The sequence below is a fragment of the Caloenas nicobarica genome, chromosome 8 (assembly GCF_036013445.1).
Source record: "Caloenas nicobarica isolate bCalNic1 chromosome 8, bCalNic1.hap1, whole genome shotgun sequence".
Lineage (NCBI taxonomy): Eukaryota > Metazoa > Chordata > Aves > Columbiformes > Columbidae > Caloenas > Caloenas nicobarica.
The window spans coordinates 15,609,886-15,627,325 of record NC_088252.1 but is presented as its reverse complement, the minus strand read 5'-3'; the positions used below and the strand labels follow the sequence as shown (position 1 = coordinate 15,627,325).

Here is a 17,440-nt window from a genome sequence, read left to right as displayed (position 1 = left end):
ACCAGCTGGACCTTCATCCTTTACACCATAGATCCAGTTTTTCCATCCATGTGCACCTAAGTCTTTGGTGGTGGGAAGTTTAATTTTACTAGCAATGTTAGAAACTGTATCTCAGATAATTTACAAGGTTCTTTTCATCTGGGGTGATACGAAGAACAGAAATCATCCTCCCCAGGTAACTAAGCAGCTGATCAGCTGGGATAGTGAAACATGCTATGAAGGAAGGTTAACTACGTTAGTTTCATTTATGTTGATACAGCAATTTAAGTCAACCAGCCCAGTACATTATATATAATAGACACGCCCTTTTCCATGTTTATATTTAACATGGCTTTATGGGTCATTTTTTAGCCCTAAACCTTTCCTGCTACCATAGACTTAAGGTGTGCTTTTAGGACAGCTACTCAATCTTTTACCTACCTGTAAAATGGGTGATTATCCTATCCATCACCATCGACATTTACAGCTCACTTTGTACCAAAGTTGTATCAAATGTAGAATGTTACTGTTGTATGGACAGACATTATGAAAGGAACTCCAATGAGAAACTGAGTTTTATTTCAAGTTTCTTATCAAGCACTTAAAGTGATGATCTTGACAGTATTCTGGATGATGTTTAATGTGAGTCTGTCTTCTCCCTGTTACCGAGTACTGTGGAAAGTGTAAACTGACTTTGAAATGAAAATCCGTCATACAATAAGCAGCATGCTTCCGTTCTCATGCTTGGGCTGAGGAAGCGCTCATGGCTATGTGCTATGGAAAAGTCCGCACCTCGCGGTCGGCGTCACGCAGGCCGGGGTAACGCTGGGCTCGTCCGTGACTGGCGCTGCCCGCCCGTGCACCGGGCCCGCTTCAGGGGAGGCCGATGGGGCCCGGCGGTCACCAGGAGCCCGTCACCGAGGCCCGTTCCCCGCCGGCCGTAACGCCCTCGTCCTCCTGCGCTCGGCGGTTTCCGTCTCCTCCCTGGCGGGGTCCCGCATCGGCTGCGGCTCCGCAGCTGCCTCCCGCTCGGCGCGGCGGTCAGGGCCCTGCTCCGGGTCGACCGCCCCGACCCGGCCCCCGCCCGGGAGGCCACGGCCAACCCCGCGCCCGGGCGCCGTCCTTGAGCTCCCCGAGGAAGGTGTCGCGCAGGCGGAGCAGGCGGGGGCCCAGGTCCCTCCTCGCCTGGCGGGCGCCGAGCTGTCCGCGGGTGATGGCGGCGGCGGTGAGGCGGGCGGCGGCGCGGATGGGCCGCGACTCCGAGAGCTTCTCGATGAGCCGCGGGTTGCTGAGGAGCGCCAGCAGCACGCGCCGCAGCACCATCCTCGCCGCACGCGCGAGAGCGTGACCGTCACCGCGCTCGCCCCGCTCGCGCGAGAGCCGTTACCGAGTCTCGCCCGCTCGCGCGAGAGCCGTTACCGCGCCCCGCCCTCTCTCGCGAGGCCCGGGTTCTGCCTCGCCATTGGCTGTCCGCCCCGCGGCCGCAGGTCGCGTGCGCGGGGGCACTGAGGGGCGGGAATCCGCGGTGGGAGGGGGTGCCGCCATGTGCTCCGGGGGCACGCTGAGCATCCTGCGCAGCGACTCCTACGCCGAGCTCAGTCAGTACCGGGACCAGCACTTCCGGGTGAGCGGGGCGCCGCCGCTGCCGCCGGGGGCGGGGGCCGGGGCCGGGGCCGTGCGGTTTGCCAGGGCCGGGCTCGGGCCCAGGCCCGGTGTTGGGCCTGCCGCGGAGTAACGCTGTCGTTGCGGCTCAGGGCACACGGTACGACCAGGAGCGGCTGCTGAGGAAGAGCTGCACGCTGTACGTGGGGAACCTCTCCTTCTACACCACGGAGGAGCAGATCCACGAGCTCTTCAGCAAGAGCGGCGACATCAAGAAGGTCATCATGGGGCTGGACAAAGTGAAGAAAACCGCCTGCGGCTTTTGCTTCGTGGAGTATCCTTCTGCGGGCCCGGGCCGCTGGAGCCGGGCGGGGGGAGCGGGCCCGGTGCTGGGGTGGCGGCTGGTGGCGCTGGGGCCGGTGGCGCCGCCGCAGGGCTGGGCAGGGCGTGGGGGAAACGGAGATGCAGGCTCTGGGTCACGGGAAGGTTACTCGAGGATGAAACGATTCGGTTGCTGCAGTGTCTGTGGGTGTCCCGGGCGGGAGAGGGCAGACACGCACAGCACATCGAGTGGGGGTTACCTGGTTGCTTTCGTTCTGATATGTCAAACCAGACACTTTTTAAGTACTTGGCCTCTGCACTAGAAGTGTATTTTCAGTGTCCGACTAAAGAGGGGTTTCTTTTCATACATGCATATGCTTAAAGTTGGTATCTTGCATCCTTGAGATGCTTTGGCTTCATTATGTGCAAGTCTTTGAAGATCATTCTGTTACTGGTCCCAGCCAACTCACAGCGATGGTGAAGGTTTGCAGCATGAACAGAGCATGCATGAGGCTTTTCATTCTTACTTTAGTGATAGAGCTTTATGCTTTTGAGGCTGAGCGTAATTAAAGAACTTGATCCAATATATGCATTTTTAATATGCTTGAATTCCTGCATATTGCTCTGTTTCACTAGCAGTTTTCTCAGCCCACATAGCTTCATAAAAGCAGTTGCTTTTAGAAGCAACTGAGCAGGAGCCTGATTCAAGAACATATTTGGTTTTGTGGCCTGTTTGATATTGTTCTTTTTCCCTGTGTTGAAAATAGAAGCGTTTTTTTGGTGGGTTTTTTTTTTCATTAACCAATTCCTAAGGTATTACACAAGAGGAGATGCTGAAAATGCAATGCGATTCATCAATGGAACAAGACTTGATGATAGGATCATAAGGACAGACTGGGATGCAGGATTTAAGGAGGGTAGACAGTACGGTCGTGGAAGATCAGGGGGCCAGGTAGGTTGTTGTGCAGTCTAGTTTTTAAGGGACTGGCAACTTTGCCAAATTGTTGCTTTTTGAATGAACATACTCAGAACAACTTCAGCAATAATGACTTACGAATTATTGTTTAAGATAGCACTATACGTTAGTTTGTAAGACATCAGTGATAATGTTATCCACTAAGAGTAGTAAATAACTTTTCCATACATTTCACTGAAGGTGCTTTCAGAAACTTCATAGCTGCTTGGGCAAATAATGCTTATTTATATGCCCAGAAAATGCAAGGCTGTCAAGAACACAAGGACAGCATTTAACTGCCCTAAAGTTGAGCAGGTAGCAGATGCTTTTACTGCTGAAGTATGAGGCTATGTCCTCACTTTGGCTGTCTTGATTAAGGAGTTCCCCTCTGGATATTATCATAGAATCATTTCAGGTGGAAGAGACCCTCAGGATCATCGAGTCCAACTATAACCTAACCTGTGAAAAAGGAAGTTAGTTTATGCTGTATTTTCTGCGCTTGTGCATGTTGCGTCTTGCCTTCTCCTTATCAGTCAACTTCTTGTGGCCATTTACATGCTGTGAACTCAGTTTGACCATATTCTGATGGTGTAATAGTTTTTGAGAATTTGTTTGTCTTTACCAGGCTTCCTTTTTTTTCTCTTCCATAAGGTCCGAGATGAATATCGGCAAGACTATGACGCTGGAAGAGGTGGCTATGGTAAAATCGTTCAATGCCAGTGAAAGACTTGTCAGCCTCGCAGGAGAACTAAAGCTGCATTGTAAATGTCACAAGGCACAAAATAGGTCTGTTGCCCACAAATTTATGTAGCTAGAAATTCAGAGAAACTACTATCTGCATTCCAGTGATTACATAGTATGTTCAGTATCTCCCATTTTAATACCAGGATCCAAAGCATTGCAGAATACATTAATACAGAGGACCTGGGAGCAAGGTTTTTAGCAATAGGGCATGTAAGACAGGTCTCTAAATGCTGCTATAACTCTGCTAAAAGGAACAAGGGTTTAGCGGTATGGTGCTTCTTTCACTGGCAAAACTTGATTATTCTCTCACTGGGTTCTGTTTACATTGGTATCACAGGGTGGAGAGCAGCGATAAAGGAGGATTGGTGCATGTTTCAGAGATGAAAGAAAAAGGCAAAGGGCCTGAAAAGGAAGTGGAATTTCTAGGGAATTTTTCTGGTTTCTAGGGGAAGACTTAAAGTTGCAAATTTTCTGAGGTTACTGGATTAGCATCCTTTTACACTGATGCTATTCCTAGCACACCTACATGAACGGCCACAATAAAACAAGTCAGATTCATGTGCCCAGGAATTGTAAAGTGAGAAGCAAGCCTAGCAGAGAGCAGATCTCTACAAAGTATAATGTGATTGCATGACATTGCATGATTCAGAACCATTTTGCTTTGTGGGATAGAGAGAACAGCAAGTGTAAGGATTACAGTAGCAGTTACTTTTACTGCTGGAGCACTAGTATTTTGCTCCTGCCTGGTAGCTCCCTACAGCCTTAATATTTGAGGAACAGTGTCTTTCTTGTGCCTTCAAGTGTGGCATGAAGCCAAGTTGTACAGTTACCCCCAAAAATGGGATGCTGGAGGAACTGTGTGTGTGTAGTGAGAAGTTTCTTCTCAAAATAGATTTTCTATTTGAGAAAACTGATATCAGACGAAGGTAAAAAAAAAAAAAAAGTTTTAGGAGGAGCCTTAATTTCTACTGAGCATGTGGTAAGAATGGTAAAAGAATTGCTGGACTGTATAGATTGCCCCCTGCTGCCCAGGATCTTGTTAATACTGTGAGTTTGTATGATGGCAATGTGATGTGATTATAGAAATAAAAACAATTAGTGATCCCAAAATCTGTGGAATTGACCTGCTGCAATGAAATAGTTTAAAAGGAAATGTTATAGGGCTTTGGATTATTTTTATGGACTTCTGAGTTATTTGAAAATGACAAGTCATAAAGTTTTGTCCAAATATCTTGTTGTCCGTGACTCCTTAAAAACCTTTTAAATACCAGGTGTGTAAAAGTTGGTCTTTACTCACTGAAGATATTGTTGGAAATCTTGATGTGTTTCTGGTGTATGGTTTGTCACAACTGTGACTGTAAATTGGAAATACAGTGAGGCAGAAAAACTGAAATGAGATGTTGCTTACTTAGGAAGCAAGGGTTTGGGTGGACTTTGTTTTGTTTGGCACATAGTGTAAAACTAGATTTTTCAGGATCACTTGGTGCTGGTCTGCAAACAAGACTTTGTTCAAAGATCCCTTTTTCTATATAGTACATTTGATGATGAGTTTACAGCCTGTAATCTGCTTTAGGAAGCCTCTGAAGTTTATTTTTCATTGTATCAGTTTTCTATAAAAATTTGTGTTACCAAAACTCTTAAGTCACTTTCAAATAAAGCTGCAACATTAAAATGTATTGTTATTTCTTTTGACAGAATCAGTGAAAGGAGTTATATTCAGCCTCTTGCCCACATCCTTTATTCTAGCATCTTTTAAGATGGAGAAAGAGAATATTCCTTCCCTTTGACTGGATTTTCAGTTTTGTTCAGTTCTTAACTGGATGTTGAAAGATGTTTGGTTAATGCTCTTTGTGCTGGTAATTTTTGGATTGCTGAACAGAAATTAAATTGTTTACTGATATTGAAGTGGATGTGAAAGTCCTTTGTATAAAACAAGTAGTTTTCAAGGTGCACTTCCTTATAAAAATGAGGTTTAAAATCATTTTTGTTGTAAATGCTGCAAGACAGTCATTCTCAAATGACATGGAGGTGATAAGTTTTTCCTTCAAAACCAGCTTCACACATTACTGTCATCTGCTGCATACATGCGATATGCATGGAAAGATTTTGTTTTAAAGTAAAATTTTCTATTTTGAGAGAGGTTTCAATCAAAATGGCATTTAAAAGAACATGCTATATCATATGAAGTCTTAATGTCTCAAAAGCACAGAGAAGAACTTACTTGAATGTGGTTCAATTTTTGCCTTCCCTAATTGAAGTCAGACATGGCTCTGCTGAAGGTAGTGCTTAACAAAAGTAACTGAATTAACGCTTTAAAACTTCCCTGTGGAGCTGCTCTAGCTTTCTTCCATGCCAGTTCGTTGTGATTAGGTTTTCTTGGAAGTGTAGGTTCTCCTGTGACTTTATTGACATGCTAGTTCATTATGGTTATATACATATTCATAGAAGTTTAAGCTCTATATTAGCTTTTCTAAATACTTGCTTGTCATAATTATGTTCTCTTAGGGAATTGTATCCCTAAAAAAACACAGCAGCTAAGAATGTGAGTGGATGCTTAGATATGCCTTGATGGAAGAGAGGCTGCTACGAATTAAGGCAGCGAGAACTTCAGTCTCTCCCTCAGACTCTCATGCAGGCTGATGGTAGGTTGATTTATTTGTCTCTCTGGCACCAGTAGCTGCAAATAAGGCTTATATTCACAGTATTTGAGTCTTTGTAGTACCATGTAAAATCAGTAGAGTGTATACTGGATCATCAGAGGCCTTCATTTTCATGACTCACAAAATAATCCCTTTTACCAGTGTACCCCTGCAGCCTTGTTTCAACATGACCTTTATGTTGGTCAGGTTACGTATTACCCTGTGCAGCAGCAAAGCTCTTGCTCAGGCTGGTGCCAGTGCAACCACCATCGGTGTTAACACAATCTTGTCAGATTAGGCTTCTTGTGAAGGTAAAAATTGATGAATAACTCTACTAAAATCAAAGGGATACAGATACACAAAGGTAGGACTGCAGTTCAGGCATCTGAAGTTCCCAGTATAGTGTCCCGTTATAGACATAACTAGTCACGGTCAATTCTAGAAAACAAAATTTGAGAGAAAAATAGATCACAAAACTCTTTCATAATCACCTACATGTGTAGTATACTCTAAGCCTGACCCAGAGAGGTCTTCTGCAGATTCTACTTTCTCGATGATTCACAGTTACATTTTGTTTTCTATAGTACACTGTGGATCAGGATTGAGCAGAGTCTTCCGTGTTCCATTCTAATTTCTGGGCAAATGATCTATGTATGGAGAATCCATAACAATGCACCTTGTATGCTAAGACCATATAACTTCACCCAATGACTGCACCACAAAGGTAAGAAGGATGTATTATATCCGTGTCAGTTGAAGATGGAGTTACACGAAGAAGAAAGTTTGCTCACCTTCAGAAACTACTTTCCGAAAGCAGGAGAAATCCATTCTTGTGTATGGATTCCACCGTTTATGAAGATTATCTTCCTGCCATGCTGCTTCCCAACCTGCTCTCCTCAGTGAGGTAGCATTCTCCAAGATTATTTTAGCTTCTACCTGAAGGCTATTTGAGTGTCTACTAGGGTTCTTTACAGAATAGGTAGCCAAACTCTTCTTTGCAACACTTAGTAATTAATATGTTTAGATCTGATGCAAAAGAATCTGAGCTCAAATAATTTGAGCTTCAAACACTTGAGGAGCAGGGCAAGTAAAATGCCAGATGGCTCCTTCTAGTAACTACAAAATTAGCATGCTTTTATATCCTGACATTGTGAAAGGGGTTGCTGAAAGCTGCTTTGTGCAACATGCTGCATGTGATACTGTCTCTTTGCTTTGGTGTGCGTTGTAAAAATGGACAAAAAACTATTTTTCATCTAGAGACCATTTTTCAGAGTGGAGGCAACAGATCAAGATTTGTGGGTTTGTAGCCCATTGCTGTTTCTCTGTTGAGCAACAGCTTGGTTGTCTTTTATACTGAATATTGCGATATGTGGTATGCTGTGTCTGTGGTGACTCTTCTTTCCCCACCCCCAGCAGTCTCTTAAGGTTTTGCCAAAAACACACCTGTGATATTGAAGGAGGGCTTGACTCTTAGATGCCCAATCCATACTTCACAACCTCCCGTTAATTATATTGTGTGAAACTGTGCCAGGAGATCCCCTTGTGCCAAAAATCTGTTTTTCAATCTCTAGCAGTTTATGAAATAAACTACTGTATTACACACAAGATAAATATATGCAGCTTGACAAGTCAGTAGACAAGGTCTTAAATGTCTGGTGTGTTTCTGTGGAGTTACGGTAGTCTTTCAGGCACTTTGCAGACTTCATTGCTTCAGAGTATCTCTGTGGGAAAGTGCCCATCCTTTATCTTATATATTTTCGATCTGAGATATAAAGGGGCTTCTGCTGTGTGTGATCAGCCTGTGGTAGATGAGGAGTTGAGGCTCTTGGTCTCCTCAATCCTAGCTCTGACAAGACTGTCTCTCCTACCTGTGCTGATGTATTTTACGACACAGTAACATGTGAGTGTAAGGAAGACACACTCAGTTTGGAAAGATGAGCAGTACTTGCAGGATACAGGTCATCTCTTTTAAAACACCTTTACAAAATAATCAGAAATATCTTAAGTAGGGATCTAGTGGAATGAATCCTCTCGGTGCAGGACTGACATTCCTTGCTTAACATTATTACCATCCAAAGTTACAGCTAGAAAACAGTTGAGTAAAGACTGTTTAAAACTTTCATTTCCTCCCCAGGAGCACTTTCACCTGGATTTCCAGAGGGTGCTGACTGTTCATGGTGCTTCTCAATGGGAACAGGACTGCAGGGAATGGCTTTTCACATGAATCCCTCTGCAGATTGGAGAGTCTTGGTTGTTCATTGCACCTTTGTGCTGTGGCTAAGTTTGGCAGAAGCAGTAATCTAAGAGTGCATGACCTGAATGAAATGTAGAGGTTTGGGTTTTTTGTTTGTTTTTTCATTTGAAGGCCAGATCTGAGTTATTCCTAATGTAGGTTTTTATTGTTTTGAGGGTGCTACAGCAGACATTTGCTTTAGCAAAGCCTTTCTTTATTGTTCAGTAAGATCAGCAGTTCTGGTTGAATGCTCCTCCCAGAAGCTTTCTCTTTGCTCTCCAGTGCTCATCTCTGCCTATGTAAAACCTGTTTGCTGGTAGATAACACAATAAAATACAAAATCTAGACAAAGACAGTTGCTTCTGCCTTGGCAGGAAAATCTACCACTGTCCCAGAAGCCGTATGAGGGGCTGAGTCAGGATTTCAGAAGCCAAGTTGCATAGAGAGAAACCGAAATACCTTCCATCAAAAATAATGTGAATTAAGCATTACACAGTTAATGACTAGGAAATCCACCTTTTTGGAGTGCCTCGAGAATGACTATGGTTTTCAAAATAAGACTACATCTTAAATAATTATGTTGGTTTTAATTTTATTTAATTAGAGCTACCTCTAATTTCTTTTTCAAGGTGGGCCATTTATTGATTCCTCCAGGGCTGATGTTTTTCAATTAGGACACTATTGAACCACAATTTATAGTATTTCAGGTATGGTTAAAAGACATTTTTTCTCAGAAAAAAAAAAATTGAAAACAAATAGGAGATAAAATTTACTGGTTTGATATTTTTCCAGTCACATGCAACAAATACAAGCATAAATTAGCCTAATTGAGTCAGCTTGTAATTATATTTCTGAACAATGAAGCTTTTCCCTTCTGTACCAATCTCTTCCTGCAAGCCACAATTTGAAAAGGAGATTCTGATTTTCTAGTTAGAATAGGCAAGAATGAGTTAAGTATTAATAATACATACTTGTTTTCAGATTTGTAGCACACGTGCAGTTTGAATTGCATCAAACTGAACTTGTTTCAGTTTTCTGACTTGATTTTATTACTTTAAAATAATGCTCTTATTATTTTACTCTTTGTGTCTTTATATATTTTTATGAGGAATTTTCTGACGTAAGTAAAAAGAAGTGTTGCTAGTCTGCTCACCTTAGTTTGATTACAAATTGGTGCTTTTTGTTGTGTGGTTTTCGGTAACATCACTGTTTTGCAACATCTTAAATCATTTCTTATGAAAGCAGAAGCCCTGTCAGCTTGTCACACTGCCACAAGATGTCATGAGAAGCCGTGTCTCGCTTCGAGATGCATGTGCTGTGTGAGTCCTTGGCGATCAGCCGCGTTGAGTGGTTGTTCTGGAACGATGTGTTCCAAAAGCCTCTCGTTTTACTCTACAGTTAATGCCATGTCACAATTTCATATTAGCATTCTGCTTGAAACAAAAGTGACTAGTGACTGGTTAAACTATCTTCTAACATATCTTGAAGCAGCAGAGGTAAAAGTGTCCTGCGGTTGCTGAGATATAGGTTGCCTCATAACACGAGGCACTGTAGAACTGAAAGGTTCTGTGTGTAGTCAACACAAACGTGCGTTCTGGCAAAGGACTGGTTTGTGGTTTGGTTTTTTTGTTGGATTTGGGTTTTTTTTTTCCTCTCTGGATTTACTCCAGTGTGAGGATAAATATGTTTCCTGGAACTGGGAAGGCTTTTTTTAAATCCAGGAATGTCCCGAAGTCTCTGGACTTTTGCTTCTGCTTTTAAACTCCCAGCTGAATTTTCTCTTTGAAATCTACATATTAGTTTGAAAAAGCCTTCATGCAGCAGCTTTGCAGTGTTCCATCCCACACAGCTGTAAGGAGAAGGTGTTTGGTGTTGTCAGAGTTTACCAGAGGGAAACTCTGCAGAGAATTTCTCAGTTACTCATATCTCACACACACACCTTCGTGGACTTCTCGATGAATTGTTTTACAGAGCACAGCACTGTCAGGAACTTGGTTTTATCTCCCATTGAGCTCAGGGAGATCTGTGTGCATAATGCTAAAGTACTGAATGTACTTTAATGCACTTCATGTAACTTATTTCTCCATAAACTAAACATGAACATGCCAGGAGAATTATTCAAAGGTCGTGTGGGAGCAGTATTGACTCCTGAGTTGTATCTCAAAGTGAGTCAGGGAGGCTTAGCAAAATAGTGTCACAAAAAGTCATAAATAGTGTCACAGCTTTTTAGTAGGAGAGATTAAAAATCTCTCAGGGTAAGTGTCCAAAGTCAGTTGCAGGACAGTATTTTTCTCAGAATCCAAGGCCACAAAGGCCAACAAATATTACTTGGTCTACAAAGTTTGACAGAGAAAGGCCTTGCTTCAGAAGAGTGCAGAAAGCTGGCAGGATGTGAAAACTGAGGGAAGATTCTAGGTGATTTGTGCTAATCCAGTAATTTGGATTCTAGACACATGGTTGTCACCAGGGCAAAGTTAATAAAACATTAAAAAAAGCCCAGTAGCCTGAATAAATACACGGTGTCCATCAGCAGTCCCCAGATACGGTGTTGATTCTGTGTTTGAATATGTATTCTCCCCTAAAGATATTTAATTGAACTAAAACTGGCATGGGACTGAGTAGTTTGTTATGATTGATTTGTTCCTTATTAGAAAACAAAATCACTTTGATGTATGTGAACGAGCGGTTCTGTTTCTCATTGTGCTCTGTGAATTGTCCTCCTGATGGAGCCGAGTGCTTTGGGGGCCGGAGCGCTCGGCGAGCAGCGCACACCTCAGCAGGCACAGCGCGTTGGCTGGTGTCAGCATACAGATGAGTAGACCTGACAACTAAATAATTTTAATCTTTTTCTAGGAAAGAATCTGCCAGGGCTCCAGCTTCAGACAAATCTGAAGGTAATTAACTATTCCCAGACCCAGAGCTGTACCAAGGGGAGAGAAAACACGTCATACAAAGCTATACACTTGAAGTAACAAAGCTTCAAGATGCTCAGGGTTGCGATGGCCTTGCAGACTGTAGAGTTTGATGGGCAGCACTGGAGAGAGTGCATTTTCACTGGATATTTGCAGAAGGACGTGTCTATCCCACCCGTCGAAGGATGATCAGTGTTACATCTGGTAAAGGCTTCCAAGCAGACAGACAGCTGTGCTGTGAGTGCCTTCTGTGTAGAGCGTCAGGATGCTTTTCCCTGCACTATAACAAAGCTCATGATTTTCCTTTTTTAATGATTATGCCTGGCACCTACTCTGTTCAGGAAGAGAGTTCTTTTACAGCTGTTAAGTCTAGGAGAATTTAGTATATTCTATGGGTATATAGGTACAACCACACAGTTTAGTCTGGGTTGAAGTTAATGTGAGGGTACTGGAATCTTTATTTCATTTTTTTAATATTTTAGGTTTTAATAAACGTGAAGTGAATATTTTAGTGCACATAAAATGCAGAATTGCCTCTCAGTAAATAGTTTTTCACTGTTACCCAGAAGTTGATACTGGGCTATGCAATTTAACAATGAAGTTCTCTTATCTGCATATCACTACAATCCTAGGAAATTCCAAAATACACGGACACCTGGAACAAGTCCAGTGTAAGTGTAGTGTAACAGGGCTTTTTTAAAAGTAAGTTTTCTTTTATTTTTTAAGTTCTGATGTGTAACAGATTTTCAAATTTAGAAGCACATAATGCAAATTCATTTTGTGTTAAGAACCTTTAACAATAATTCATTATTTCTAAACATATTTATTGCTGAGTATGTTGTTGCCACAACTGCCGTCAGTGACAGTGTAGCTTACAGTAGCTATGTGAGCGACCAAAACTGCGAAGGAATAGTAGTGGCAAAAGCTAGAAATAAAGCAGCATTTTTTATTCAGCCTTCCTTTTAAATGGAGGAAAGGTATTCCACATTTATAAGGATTATATCATTGCTTTTCAGACATGATTCAAAGATACGTATCAAAAGAGGGAAAGTATAAGATATCATTGTGTCATTAGGAATTCTAATTCCATTTGAACAGGAAAGGTTCTATTTATGATCCTTAGAGAAAGCATTCAGGACAGGAACAGCAGTTCCATTGGTAGGAGGAAAATGTAAGAACAGTTTTCTGAAAGTCTGTGTAAAATGAACATTCCCTTTTGAACCCTCCATTCCATTTCTGGACACGTTTAATAACCATTGAAGAATTAATAGAAGTGATGTGAAAAATAACATAAAAAACCCTCAGTGTCATTTCAGTGGTTTTTGCCATATTCACAGTTTAGTTTTTGAGTGAAATAGCTGTTGATTTCAATAGGCCTGAACTCATTAGTTGAATATAACACAAGGAGGACCTGCTTTTCCTTTCATTTACTCCAGGGTCGATGAAGAGCGACTTCACAGACCATTGTGGCATTACTGTGCATAGACCTAGGAAGAGAATGGGTGAACAGAGGAACTCTTGTCATATGCAAGGGATATTTTTTTAAGAGAAAAGGATCTCAGTGTCTGGATCTGAATGTACTATACACCAGCGGTGTCAAACTCATTTTCACCAGGGTCCACGTCAGGTTCACGGTTGCCTTCAAAGGGCCAAGTGTAATTTTAGGACTGTATAAATATAGCTGCTCCTGCGGTTTGACACCCCTGCTATACACCTTGAAATTAGAATATTTCTGCTAAGTGTGTTGAACACTTGAACTTCTAAAACTTTATGTATGTGAGGTTATCGTCTTTGTCCACACACATTCTATGAACAGAGACATGAAAATATCAGTTAAAAGCAGGTTTTTTGCATCTACTACTGTATTGACAGTTTCATAATCTGAGAATGTTGTACATTTGCCATGGCAGAAAAGGGACCATGCTGATGAGTGATGATGATGCAACATACATGTCAACAGTGATGTCAATGCTGTATCACAGCGTATTTGTCTTTTTGATTCTGTTTGTAATTTAAAAAAATTACTAGCAGCTCTTTATTTTTTGTAGCAGGTTGATTAAATTATGGACTAACTCTGGTAGGAACAGAGATGCTCTGAGCTATATCACTTCTGGGCAGGAGCTGGTAGGTCGTTGTGACACTGAGCTGTGCTCTGTGTCCTCACTCACTCATGGCAGCAGCAGCAGCACAGGGATCTGCAGGGGTGACAGCCGTTACTCCTGAACCGTTTTCCTTTTTTCTTTGCTACAGTCTTGATGCTGGTTCTTGTGGCTTAATTTATCAATGTATTAAAGAGAAACATGAATATTTGATTTTTCCCCATGAAGCCAGGAAATTGGGAGTTGATTTTATATTAAAGCAATGTGATTCATGCTTTCCTTGAAGAACTCCAGAGTTAAGCATCTTAGGTCTTCTGTTAAATGCAAAAAGGAAGCACTTCAGTGCTCACAAGAAACTTGGGTGCTTTGAGATGTTTTGAAATATTTCACTATTTCTTGACTAAGCTGCATTTTTTTGCTTGCTTATAGCAAATTCCCTGTTTTCTGGGGCTGCAAAGATTACTGCAAGTAGCTTAGTGTCCTTCCTGTAAAGGACAGGGATGCAATCCCTTCTGAAAGCAGCATTTGGCTGTTGCCTCTCCTCTTGTGGTGAAAGCCTGTGTGTGCAGCTGAAATGCAGCTGTTTTGAGTGCAGTGGGGAGCATAGAGGCAACCTGCTTCACTGCACAGCCCACGTCTGTCCTTGGAAAAATTCAAAGTAATGGGAAGCGTACTTGAGGCCAGATGTCAGCAAAGCAGAGTTCAGAACAGGCTGCATTGTAAGCATAGGTTTAATTTCTAGCAGTTTTGGAGGCAGTTGGGTATGGATCATTAAGAACAGAAGTTTCCTTCTCGGAATTACCAATATCTGTCAGCAGTTGCTTGAGAACTTTGAGCAAACTTGGAAATATCTTCCCCAGAATCATGCGTTTAACTTTCGTATCACTGTCAGGACTTACTCTACTTCATTGATTTTTATGTGTGAGTTCCCTGCTTTATACATTAAAGAATCAAGGATGTGTATAGTGGAGCCTTTGTCAGGCCTTCGCAGTTGTGATCTGTACTGAAGGGACATTTCCTCTACGAGGGCTCTGGTATGTCCGATACCTCTCCCGTGAGACCTGGCATGTGGACAGGACATTGTCTTTAAAACACTTCATCAGCTCTTAATCCCTTTTGAGTTTTGGAGCACTGAAATGAATTGACTGTTTGAATGTATTTAGCTAAACAATAGCTTAATATGAGAAATATGGCAGCTTTTTGACATGATTCTTAACCAAGGAAACAGAATGCTCCTCTTCTATTTATCTAGTTAAAGGAGCAGTAGAAATCAAATAGGAAAAGCTGAAATTGTTCATCTCAGTCCTTGGTTGACCTGCATCGAGCAGAGATTAATTTCACAGGATCACAGAACAGTTGAGGTTGGATGGGACCACGCAGGACCATACAGTTCAACCTGCTGCTCAAATCAGGGTCACCTAAAGCTGGTTGCCCAGGGCCATGTCCAGTCAAATTTTGAACATCTCCAAGAATGGAAACTCCACAATGTCTCTGGGCAACCCGTTCCAGTGTTTGGGCACCCGAACAGTAGAAGTAGTCTTTTATTGTGTTCCGATGGAGTTTCATGTGCTTTGATTTGTGCTCAATACCTCATGTTGTGTTGCTGACCGGCACTGAGAAGAGCCTGGCTCTGTCTTTTTTACGGCCTCACGTCGGGTATTTATACACACAGATATGATTGCCCTGAGCCTTCACGTCTCCAGGGTGAACAGTCCCACCTCTTGTATGACAGGTGCTCCAGTCCCTTCATTGTCTTTATGACCCTTTGCTGAATTCGCTCCAGTGTGTCCCCGTTTCTTGTACCGCTAAGCTCAGCACTGGACCCAGTGCGCCAGATGTGGCCTCGCCCGGGCTGGGTGCAGGGAAGGATCATCTCCCCACACTGCTGGCACCGCTCTGCCTGACACCGCCGGCCTTCCCTGCTGTCAGCCTGCATTGCCAGCATTCCTTTGATAAGAGGCTTCCATTCTTGACAAAATTCCCATTCCTTCTGCCTTAGGGAGGGGTTTGTCAGGGCTGCAGAGTTACTCCCCTCTTGTGGGTTTTCTTTATGGCTTTTTTCCCTAAACATGGTTACAGTTAAAAAATATTCTTATATGCTACAAAATTGCAGTGTAGGCTTACAGTGTTCACAGTAAAGACTCAGCTTAAACTGTGCAATTCAAGAAAAAGCAAAACTATAGATAGTTTGTGAGGTGAGTTCTGTTTATTTTTAACATTGGTAAAATATTTATTGTTTCTTTATGGATTTATTTGGTTTTAGAAAGCAAGAAAAAGACTCAGTTTTTGGAGAATAATGAAATTTTTTCTTCAGGGTTATTGAAAAAGTCTACCCTTTACAAATGTCAAAGTGTACCTCCACCATCCATATAATGCGTCTTTATTTCTTTTCCTCTGTCTCTCCTGGTTTTCTGTAAGGACTGTTTCATAGCTGAGGAACTGGTTCCAAATAACTATGGTGGCATCTTTGCAAATATATTATCAATCGGGTTTGCATGTTGATTTTTTTATGTTTTTTTGTAGGCAATGCTGATATCTGAAGCATTGCGACCTGTTGCCGGACCTTTACTTCTCTGCGTTTTCTTTCAGTGCCTTTGCCCTGACAGCTTACCTGCTAGCAGAATGTCTTTTCCCGCTTAAATTTCTCACATATATTCTTTGTTGTATGTTCCAAGCTGCATGGATGATATATCATGTTTAATTGCTCTTCCTCTCCAAATCTATGTAATTTGACCAGAGGTGCTAGTGGCTGCATTCTGTGGAGAAAGCACAGAAAAGCTGCACGTCACTGCCTTGCTGTGATTTGACTCTGTGAACGTCAGAGCTATCAGATGAGTATCATATTCTGCCTCGGAGTCACAGTTTTAAGTGAACTGGGGTAATCCTAACGCTATTGGAGCTGCTGGGTGCCATGACTTACCCCTCAACAGTATGTTGTGTGTTTGGTTGCCTGCAGACCTACAAAGAGCCTTCCTAGAACAGTGCTGAGTATCAACAATTTACCTTGCAGTCAGTGTGAGGCCTGTGATATTTTCCCAGATAATACAGTTATACTCAGCATAGTCCCTGGGTGATTGTTAATACTTAGTTAAAATAAGCCAAAATATTTTATATTCTGAAAAATTTATTTTCCTGCCCTTTGGCTCTGGCCAGTATGTTCTGTTTGCATCCTGTGCTATTCTTAGTAATGTTGATTATCCTTCTCCCCCACTTCTGTTGCAAAACAGAATGACGTCTTTTTACCAGTCGATGCTACTTTCACACATGGGTTCTGTTTCACCAGGGATCAAGAACAGATGGATCAGTCGTGTGTGAGGACTAGTTTCATCTAACTGCTGCTGGGCTAACTGGAGTGGGCTAGTGAATGTGTTTCTTTCTTTTTCTTATCTGTATAAATGAAAGTGTAATTTTAAATGGGACCTTGTCTTTCAGTTTCCCTCCACAGAGAAGAGGTTAAAAAGAAGAACACTTAGTTTTTGACAGGTCTGAAATTGGTGATTTTCTTGCAAGAACCATTTTCTCTGTAAGATGCATTTCATGGTCTGTTTTGAGTGCATCAGCGAGGGGCCTGCCAGAAGTAGTGCTAATTCCAGGAGCGTCAAGGGACAGCAGAAGTCTCTGCTCAGAGCTTCCAGCATAGGCAGGGAGATCAGCCAGGTTCTATGTTGACATAAGGTTTTCCCCCGTCTTTCTGCAGAGTGTGTCCCATATTAGCCAAGTTCTAAACCGCATTAATAAATGCCAAACACATTTTCTGCAGCTGCGAGAGAAAGCTGCCCAGAGTGGCTATTTATCACTCCCACTCACTCTGACCTGATCAGACCCCCATTACCTGGACAGAAAATTGATTGGGAGGGGATAATTCTTTACAGCTTCTCATGAAAGAAACAGTTAATCATTTATCACCAGATTTAGTCTTTATGGTGTTTTATGATTCTTCCGCTCAGGACAGTAGG

At 42.4% G+C, this 17,440-nt stretch overlaps 2 protein-coding genes across 3 annotated transcripts; one reads left to right on the top strand and one right to left on the bottom strand.

Annotated features, from left to right (window-relative positions):
• Positions 1-539: 539 nt before the first annotated feature.
• Positions 540-1,353, bottom strand: NCBP2AS2 (NCBP2 antisense 2 (head to head)). Its single transcript, XM_065640350.1, has one exon. The coding sequence runs from the start codon at positions 1,300-1,302 to the stop codon at positions 1,021-1,023; it is 282 nt and encodes a 93-aa protein (XP_065496422.1). The 5' UTR covers positions 1,303-1,353; the 3' UTR covers positions 540-1,020.
• A 115-nt stretch (positions 1,354-1,468) lies between these two features.
• NCBP2 (nuclear cap binding protein subunit 2) lies at positions 1,469-5,506 on the top strand. Of its 2 annotated transcripts, XR_010606519.1 has the most exons (5): positions 1,469-1,603; positions 1,734-1,915; positions 2,716-2,854; positions 3,509-3,643; positions 5,297-5,506. XR_010606519.1 is itself a non-coding variant. In XM_065640009.1 (4 exons), exons 1-4 carry the CDS (start codon positions 1,523-1,525, stop codon positions 3,578-3,580), a joined length of 474 nt encoding a protein of 157 aa, XP_065496081.1. In that variant the 5' UTR covers positions 1,469-1,522; the 3' UTR covers positions 3,581-5,288. The 2 variants fall into 2 exon arrangements, 1 of the variants encoding a protein (XP_065496081.1); XM_065640009.1 differs by lacking the exon at positions 5,297-5,506 and having other exon boundaries at positions 3,509-5,288.
• Positions 5,507-17,440: the final 11,934 nt, after the last annotated feature.

Coding starts and splice junctions, on each gene's coding strand:
- NCBP2AS2 (XM_065640350.1), bottom strand. CDS start 1,302: ATGGTGCTGCGGCGCGTGCTGCTGGCGCTCCTCAGCAACCCGCGGCTC.
- NCBP2 (XM_065640009.1), top strand. CDS start 1,523: ATGTGCTCCGGGGGCACGCTGAGCATCCTGCGCAGCGACTCCTACGCC. Junction 1,604..1,733: donor ACCGGGACCAGCACTTCCGG/GTGAGCGGGGCG, acceptor GTTGCGGCTCAG/GGCACACGGTACGACCAGGA. Junction 2,855..3,508: donor GTGGAAGATCAGGGGGCCAG/GTAGGTTGTTGT, acceptor CTCTTCCATAAG/GTCCGAGATGAATATCGGCA.